This window comes from Nothobranchius furzeri, chromosome 3 (genome assembly GCF_043380555.1).
Source record: "Nothobranchius furzeri strain GRZ-AD chromosome 3, NfurGRZ-RIMD1, whole genome shotgun sequence".
In the NCBI taxonomy this organism is placed as follows: domain Eukaryota; kingdom Metazoa; phylum Chordata; class Actinopteri; order Cyprinodontiformes; family Nothobranchiidae; genus Nothobranchius; species Nothobranchius furzeri.
The window spans coordinates 47,854,528-47,863,673 of record NC_091743.1 but is presented as its reverse complement, the minus strand read 5'-3'; the positions used below and the strand labels follow the sequence as shown (position 1 = coordinate 47,863,673).

At 44.3% G+C, this 9,146-nt stretch overlaps 1 protein-coding gene across 1 annotated transcript; it reads right to left on the bottom strand.

Annotated features, from left to right (window-relative positions):
* Positions 1-509: 509 nt before the first annotated feature.
* Positions 510-3,135, bottom strand: LOC107385726 (PAK4-inhibitor inka2). The gene is made up of 3 exons (XM_015959801.3): positions 2,809-3,135; positions 2,684-2,718; positions 510-1,729 (listed from the first exon to the last, which is right to left on the bottom strand). Exons 2-3 carry the CDS (start codon positions 2,684-2,686, stop codon positions 749-751), a joined length of 984 nt encoding a protein of 327 aa, XP_015815287.3. The 5' UTR covers positions 2,687-2,718; positions 2,809-3,135; the 3' UTR covers positions 510-748.
* Positions 3,136-9,146: the final 6,011 nt, after the last annotated feature.

Genomic DNA, 9,146 nt, shown 5'->3' with positions numbered 1-9,146 from the left:
TTTTAACTTGTTTTTATGTTGTTTTCATATCATGTCCTGATAACTGTGAAGCACATTGAATTTCCTCTGTGTGTGAAATGTGCTCTATAAATAAAAGCTGCCTTGCCTTATCTCTGTGCATGTTGGGTGGTTCTTAGTGAGCCCAGAATGAGTGAAGCCATTAACCGATGTGTGTTCCACAACAAGAGCATACACCGGGGTAAATGAGGCAGAGCGCTGTTAGCAAGATGTTCTGCTTCACAAAGCAAACTTCTACATCTGCAACCAGCTGCTTCACCTCCAACCGCACACACACACGTGAGGGATTACCTCACCAGGCACAGAGCGGAGGTTCAGGCCCACAAAGCGCTTCCTCACCCCACTTAAAGCCTCTCTAAAGGACTCAACTTCATCTTGAGTCGGAACAGAACTTTTGGACCTTCTAACCAGATGACTAAAATGTCTTTAGTCTTCAGGTTTTTTTTTTATTTTAATAGGTTTAAACTTCTAAATGAACAGATGAATCCAGGTTTAGGCTTTAGAGTTTTAATCATTCCTTCAGTGAGGAGTCACAGCTTCATGCGAGCTGGACCCAACATATCAGTGTTGTTGTGTCACAAGCAAAAACATCTAGAAACGTAAATACGTGAAACATAAATATGCAGTTTAAACCACGAGAACATCTTTGTTTACATTAACTTAACAGTCATGTAGAAGAGAGAAAAATGGCAAAAATAAAGTGACTCTGAGGGTTTTCCAGTCCTTTCTGTCAGATGTAGCCGATGATTTCTTTACAGATGATCGGCTGCCGGCTGCCTGACTTCATCAGAGCCGTGAAGCGTTGGAAGTCCATGTCCAGTTGGTCGATGGCTGAGTGGGACTGGTGGAAAAAGGGGACGCTAGGCTGCGATGCAACGACGGGACAGGACAGGCGTTTGGGAGCGTTGACGGTTCTGTTCAGGCAAGAGTCTGTGGACCTCATCTTCACTCTGTCCTCAACGCTTTTAGACAACCCAGAAATCTTCCTCCTCATGTTGACCAGGAAGCCTCTCCCCAGTCTTTGTCTTGAGCTTGGTTTCAGCTCGGTGGGCTCGGGACAATCCGGCAAGTCCATCCAGTTCTGGATCAGGTCAGCGAAGCTGTTGTCACCCAGGACCAGAGGCTGGCGGTTGCGTCCTCTGGTCAACAGGGAGTTTGTCCAGTCTTCTGGGTCGCTGATCTCAAACGACGTCCACCTTTCCAGACAGGCGTCAGATGTGGATTTGGGTCTGATCCGCCCGCTCTGCGCTCTGTTTGTGCGTAGGCAGGCAGAGGAGGAGACCCGCACGTTCCTCGTCCTCCTTAAAACAACGCTGTCATCCTGCCAGGATGCTTCGGAGTAACCCGAGTCGAACTCCAGACTCTTCTGGCTGCTGGGAGATCGTAAATCTCGCCTGAGACTCAGCTGACCGCCGGCGTCCTCCTCCTCCTCCTCCAGAGGACTGTTCAGGCAGCAGGCCGAGTCGTAGGTGCTAGCTGAGCTGGCGTCGGACATCCTCAGGCGTGCGCGCTGTTCCCGCTGCAGTGCTCGCTGCTGACACGCACGTGCCACGGCGGAGTAGCGTGCCAACGCCGGGAGCTGGGCGTTCACAGGGGCGAGAGGGTGCCGGGCGTCGGGGCAGGTTCTCCTCAGCTGCTTCAGGTCCTGCAGTGACCTCATCATGTTCTGCATCTGCTCCCGTACGCAGCCACCAGAGTCGCGTAGGCACAGCTGAGGAGACAAGAGAAGAGTCATCCCTCAAGTATCTTCACAGACAGCCTCAGATTACTGGAGGTTTCAACACCTTCATAAAGAAGTGTTGCAGAAAAGGTTTAATAATCCCAGAACAGGCTCGGGCTTGTTTGCACCAGCGCTCCAATCTGTGACATCATGTCTTTTATCTTATTGTAACTCTAAAGACCAGCTGACCTGCTGCTCAAAGAACAAAGACATCATGATGGGACATGTCCGGCTGTCCGGTAAAGTACTCAACCGCACCAAAAGCGACGGTGAACGCCCGCCTTTTATGATTGTTCCAGAATTGGGATCAGCTTTCAACAGTAACAACGTGGGGATCCTGATTTAGCTCCCAGGGTCCTGCCTCTCTACGGCCAGCAACACTTGGGGGGAAGTTTCCTCCTGGTGCTGATTGGTCCGAAGCAGCCAGTGAGTGAGGCTGGTTTAAACTCAACCAGAAAGGATCATGTGACAAAGGATGTTAAAAAGTGTTATAATGATGTCCTATCATTTATAACAATCATGTGCAATATCAACACTTTTTCTGTCTTAAATCTAAACCAAGTCCCAAGCTGTGCAAAAAAAAACTTAAGTTCTCAAAGATATGCATTTCTGAAGATCATGGTTGTGGAAGGAACTTCCAGGAGCAACAGATCTTCACATCTGTGATCCTCCCATTATCTGAATAAGAGAATTAAGCCAAAAATGAAATGTAAACTGCAGAGAAATTGGATTCCCACTCATGAAAATGCTGCGTTAAACAGTTAATGATCTCCATATGCTTCGTGGAGTTGGTAGGGGGCCAGAAAAAACACACATTCTACAGGAATTTGAGCATCCTGCTGCTGCAGAGCTGGCAGATGTTGCCTTCAGACCTCCACTTTATTGTTTACTTCATAAAAGCGCCATGTTTGTGATCTGCATGAAAAGAAAACAAAGAAAACTCACCATCTTTTGTTGCTTTTCTATGTAGTTGTCACTTTCTGCAGGAAAAAAAACCACATTTATGTCAAAACTGACAGGCACGCGGATCCAGATCCTGTAAGAAATCACAAAAAGGCCAACGCGCTTACTTTAAAAGTGAGGTCCTTCGAAAAAAAAAGGTGGAGAAATTCCCATAAAAAGAGAGAAACGGACAGTTTTGTTGCTCCTCCGGAGGAGCGAGGGTGAGTAGAGCTGGGTAAGTTTTCCGGCTGAGGATGATGAGCAGCTCAGAAATCATTTCAATCCCGTTCGCCTTCCTTTGCAGCTTCGCGCTCAACAGCCAATCAGCAGCAACCTGAGTCTGAATTAGCCAATGAGAGCGCAGAGGGCCCACAGCTCGGTTGCATATATTTAATGCAGCCCCCACAGAAGTGTTGAAAACACGTTTCCTGTATTTTTACAGGTTGGTAGTGATAATATTTGGAAATGAAAAACGCAATTAAAGCTGTTTTTAATCTCAGGAGTCACGTTTTATCCACAGTAACGGTTTCTGTCTCATTTACAGGTTTCTCCCATCGACATTAATATAGGTTTCCCCTGAGGCATCTGAGCCAAACCAAAGTTCAAATCATGAAATTAGAGTTCTGGGGTCTGATGTCATCATGCAGCAAGTTTAGATTCTGGTTTCTAAAATAGAATAAAGTAAAACTCATCTTTCTCTCAAAAAATGCCCAAAGCTGTGATGATTTCAGATCAAAAATTAGAATTTAATATCACAACCATCTCGCCGTATATTCACAGAAGAAATACAATTTTTTTTTATTTACAAAGTTTGAGAACTTTACACAAAATGCAGAAAAGCTGTTGCTTTTAATTTTGACCCGATGTCGTTCCTTCAGGAATGTTTTGCCCCAGTCCTGGTCATGTTTTTAGGTGGATGGACCATCTAAGTTCTACGGGTGGCCCATTGTGCAGATGCACTGATGTAAATGTGAAACTGTAATGAGCTTTCAGCCTCTAACCAAACAGTCGTTTGGCATCATAAGGATGATTGTTTTTGCAGATTAGATGGAGGTAACAGGAATGTTCCATTCAGCTCCTAATGGTTGGTCTGTTGTTTAGGTGCAGATTGGTCCTCACATTAACTTCAACATTTGCATGAAAACAGTGACATGTCCTGCTGAACTCAAGTGACAAAGCCACAGTTTAGCATGAAAAATCTCCTCCCAAAGTTGAGTAAACAGTCCCATTTTCATGCAGTTTGTGCTGATCGTTATTTTCTCTGTCAGGCTCCGTGTCTGAAACACGGTGGCAGTTTTCGTTCTGCAAAGCGAGAACTCAAAAACAGAATCATCTGAGAAAGATCTGCAGGTTGTTGAAAAATCAAATCACACTGTTGATGTAAAGGAAACACAGTCACGTAGCTCATAGCTTACCCCTAAAAGCTTTCCTTTTCAGTCCAGAAGCCTAAAACACAAATGAAGTACTGACACAGGAGGGGTTTCTAATAGAGCTGTGGTTATTTTAATCTTCATTCTGCTTTTCTGAAGCCTCTGTGGGATAATCACGGTACCGGTACTTGAGCAAATCCACAGAAACTGGGACAAGTTCTCTAAAATGCTGCAAGAAAACATAAATAAATTACATAATTGTGTAGTTTTCTCTGCTGCCTGTACCTTTGTTTTACTTTAGATGTGCACTTTCCAAGATAGAGGTCAAATTATAAGGAACAATATGTCATTTCCAATTCACGATGCAGCTGATAATCTAAGATTTTAATGTTTATGAATGCCTTCATCCGCGAGGGTTCCAGTGGATGTGCACACAACCATTTTCACTATTTTGGATTATTTTTTTCTCCTGTTGTGAAGCAGCTTGTGTGCAGGCTGCTGTTGTTCAGACACAGAGCTGCAGCGCCCTCTAGAGTAACAGCTACAGTGTTGATCACCTGGTTTTTAGCCCTACAGATTTCACACTGATAACATCAGATTTTTGTTGAATATTTATCTCTAATCTCTAAAGGAAACAAATGATCTCAAAGCCTGTAATAAAGCTTCAAATGTGCAGGCAATTTCAACTCTAGAATACAGAAAAGATCAAAATAGAAACTTTAATGTAAATAAAGTTAAACAAAATTGCATATGCCCATTTCCAAAGAATATCAAGAACAAACACACCCAGAAAATCTAAAGCCCAGCAGACTTCACTTGTTTAAAGGTCATGATTTAAGTAAATCAATCAATCAATCAATCAATCAATCAATCAATCAATCAATCAATCATAATGACCCACAGCCCTGCTGTTGGGGTGAAACACAACGAGCTCTGTCTTTCCCTCATTTAGGATTATTCTATAGTGAAATAGATCATTTAGATTATTTGTTCTATTATAATAGAACATTATTTCATTATGAAACTTCCGTTCATCTCCAAGATCTTGGAAAAGGTTGTGGCTAAACAACTCACAGCTGCTCTTGATGAACATAACATCTATGATAGCTTCCAGTCAGGTTTTCGTAGAGCTCATTCTACTGAAACAGCTCTTCTTAGGGTCTCTAATGACCTTCTGACTCACAGTGATGCAGGGGACTGTTCTGTTCTGGTCCTGCTGGACCTGACTGCAGCCTTTGACACCGTTGACCATCACCTGCTACTGGAGAGGCTGAGAGACTGGGTAGGCCTATCAGGATCTGCTCTGGAGTGGTTCTCCTCTTATCTCTCTGAGAGTTCCTTTTCTGTGGCCGTCTCCAAGTTTTGGTCCTCCACCACCTCCCTTATCCATGGTGTCCCACAAGGTTCTGTGCTGGGGCCTCTGCTCTTCCTCCTCTATCTGCTCCCTCTTCATCACATCCTGAGCTCCTTCAAAGGAATCTCCTACCATCTTTATGCAGATGACATCCAACTGTACATCTCCTTTAAGCCCCATGAGATGTCTAAGCTGCAGCTGTTACACACCTGCTTAGACTCTATCAAAACCTGGATGGCTGGGAGCTTTCTTCAGCTGAATGAAGATAAGACTGAGATCCTCATCTGTGCCCCAGACAAGCTGGTTCCCAAAGCCAGAGACTCTCTTGGTCAGCTTGCTTCCTGCACCAAACCTTCTGTCAGGAATCTTGGCGTGACCTTTGACCCAGCTCTCACCCTGGATTCTCACGTCTGTTCTCTTGATCGCTCTTCCTTCTTCCATCTCAGGAACATTGCTAAGCTGAGTCCCATTCTGTCTCGCTCTGAACTTGAAACAGTTCTCCACACCTTCATCTCCTCACGCTTAGACTACTGCAACTCTCTTTTCACGTGTCTGAGCAGAGCCTCCCTGAACCGTCTACAGGTGGTTCAGAATGCCTGTGCTCGGCTTCTGACCAAGTCCTCCAAACACACCCACATCACCCCGCTTCTCCTCCAGCTTCACTGGCTGCCAGTCAACTTCAGGGTTCATTTCAAGATCCTGCTTCTGGTCTATAGGGCCTAAAGCCGGGCGTACACTGTGCGACTTTTTCACTCGCAGCGTTCAGCTTCAGCTCAAACTGTACGACTTCCTCGCAGAGCGATCTCACGAGTCATGTGCTCACACTGTATGACCCAGTTCTCGCATGCGACCTGACTGCTCACACTGTACGTCTGGTAGCAACATGTCGGCCCTAAAAATATGCTAAAAATAGCAGTTTTTACACAACACGTCAGACTTTTTTGTCTTGTTTTGCCTGTTGTCCTTTGGGAGTGCTGCGGGACACACAGGGATTTATGGGGGTTGGATGAGTAAAACAAAATAAAGTAAATCTGTGTTTTGTGATCAGTTTAATTTGACATGAACACGACAAACACGCTTTCTTGACAATCTTTGTGAGTAAAAAACGTGTAGAAACAAAAACGAACAGCGTGTGTTATTAGGGAAATAGCGAGCGGCGTTGATGCAGGATTGCGCATGCGCCGTGAGCGGTTCTGATACTTTTTGGGTCGCAGCTGCTCGCAGCGCCGCTTCAACAGTGCGATACCCTCACGAGGGACGAGCAAAATATTAAACACGCCAGAAGTCCGTGCGACCTCACGACTGCTGATCGGCAGCTGGTCACGTGGTGTTAATCGCCTCTCGTAACCCCCTGTACACTACACGACCGCTCGGCGCAAAACTCGCCCCGATGTCGTGGATTCTCGCACAACTGGAAAATTGGCTCAAAAAAGTGAAAAAGTCGCACAGTGTACGCCCGGCTTTACATGGACAAGCACCATCTTACATTGGGGATCTTCTTAGTCCCTACACCCCCAGCAGGTCCCTGAGGTCCAGTGATCAAAGCCAACTGGTTGTGCAGCACCAGGCTAAAGACCAAAGGTGACAGATCATTTGCTGCTGTGGCCCCCAGACTCTGGAAACTCTCTCCCCCTGAACCTGAGATCAGTGGACTCAGTGGTCTCCTTCAAAAAGCAGCTGAAGACTCACTTGTTCAAGCTGGCTTTTGTATGACCTTCTTCAACACTCTCTCTTTATTCTGCTCTCCCCACCTATTCCACCTTCCTCAGGATCCACTAATTTCCCTCTTTCCTGTTCACTCTCTCTCTTTCTTAACATTTTTTCTTTTAAATCCCAATTGCCTATTTTTGCTCATTTTAATATATTTTTAAACATTTTCTAAATGCTTTTTTATATTTTTACATTTTTGTTTTTGTGAAGTGCCTCATGATTTTTATCTTAAGAGGCGCTATAGAAATTATATTTTCTTCTTCTTAGATGCAGATAGTGTAAAGGAAAGAAACAGGCCAAAAGGCACTGTGGAACCGCTCTAAGGATAAAATCGATAAAGACCCATCTCCTGTTAACAAAAATGAATAATTTTGAAGACTTCAATTTAGTTGACTGATGGGACAAAAGTGGAACTGAGGAAGGTGTGTGTCCTGCCCCTCACCAGCCGCGTCACCAGCCAATTTTGACGGAGCTTCAGCCCCAAATGTTTATTCATAATTTTTTCAATCGTCATCAGCAACAGGCTCGCTCATCAAGTTGGGCTTGCTACCACCGTGGTGACCGTGACTCACTCCCTCCCCTCTCCTATCTTGCCTGCTCTCTGAATGGACACAAGCTTGCGCGGCGTGCTCTGCGTGCGATACAGTGAGGCGGCAAGGTAAAAGGGTGTTGTTGTGAAAAAATGGAAATGTTGTGTTTGTCGCCGCCTTAATGTAAATGTTTGGCGTCTTGTGTTTTGCCAGCTCTTTGTTCTGAGATCAGTTGGAGTGGAGTAAACCTTGTGATAAGATTAGCAGTAATCAATGGATCACAGAAAACATCCAAAAAAAAAAAACTGTCGAAACTCTTCAGTTTTTTCAGGAGAAAGCCCACTGGTAAGAATCTATCTTTGAGAAGTGCAAATGAAATTATTCAGAAAGGAAAAGGCTGACTCATGCATCGTTTTCTTTAGCTGTTGTGTTGCTAGCTAACTAGCTATCCCAGTAGCATGTGGACGAAACTCAGAACAAAAATTAAATTAATAATACAAAGCAGTGAAAACTATTACATTTCGTAGCAAAACAATTTTAAATACAGAAGAACTCCACAGTAGGCCCAATTTGCAGCTTTAGAAAGGGGAAATGTTTCCATAATGGATGTAGAACAACATGCTGATTTGTTGTTTTTGTCCAGTTGCTTGTATTGCATCATTATCTGTGTTGCTTATTTTCTGTTGCTTTAATGCTCATGTTGATTTGGTTTAATATTTTTGTAGAAAGAAGCAAAGGTGAGCTACAGCAGGAGCCTGCAGCAGAGGTCTTCGAATCAACCATATTGGCAATAGTTATTCGCCTTTTTTTGTTCTGGAGCATGCTAACCAAATTACCGTTAATCCTCTAATACAGGCCCAGGCCTGTATTTGACTCAAGCTCATCAAGCTCCAGGCCTTTATTGGAAGGAGGACCAGAATTAGAGGCAGCCCTCTATTTCTATTTGAGCAAAATGAACTAATGGTTCGCTGGAGTTTTTGACAATTAAAATTGCACCCACATTTTCAAAGTTAAACACATTTCTTTTAACAACGGTAGTTTCTGCTTCAGCCCTCTCCCCCATCCCCCTGCACAGTGGCCGCAAACTCACTGATGCGCCTGCAGCCTCTCAGTGTTCCTGATGCTCTAAACATTAAAATAATTATTTCATTTTCTGTTCCTCACTTCTGATTACCTTCAATGGTGTCTGTTTTTTTGCAACCACCAGGTACAAAAACTAACTTGTTTTTATTTGACTATTTTTCTGTCCTGCCTGTTTATTATCTTCCTGCATCTCCTCTCAATCCTAAAGAGAAACTGCTACCTGGGTTCATATATATTCACCTTATGAGTTACCTTTGAACTGCAGTTCTAAAAGATCTACCAACCGCAGAAACAGCGGAGTGCTTGCTGCTTGACGGCCGCATCAGTAATTGGTTTTTCACCGGACGACAAGGTGATGCGCCCCGCTCCACAGCAGCGAAACGCATCAGGCGCAAATAAAAGACAGAAAACATAAAAGG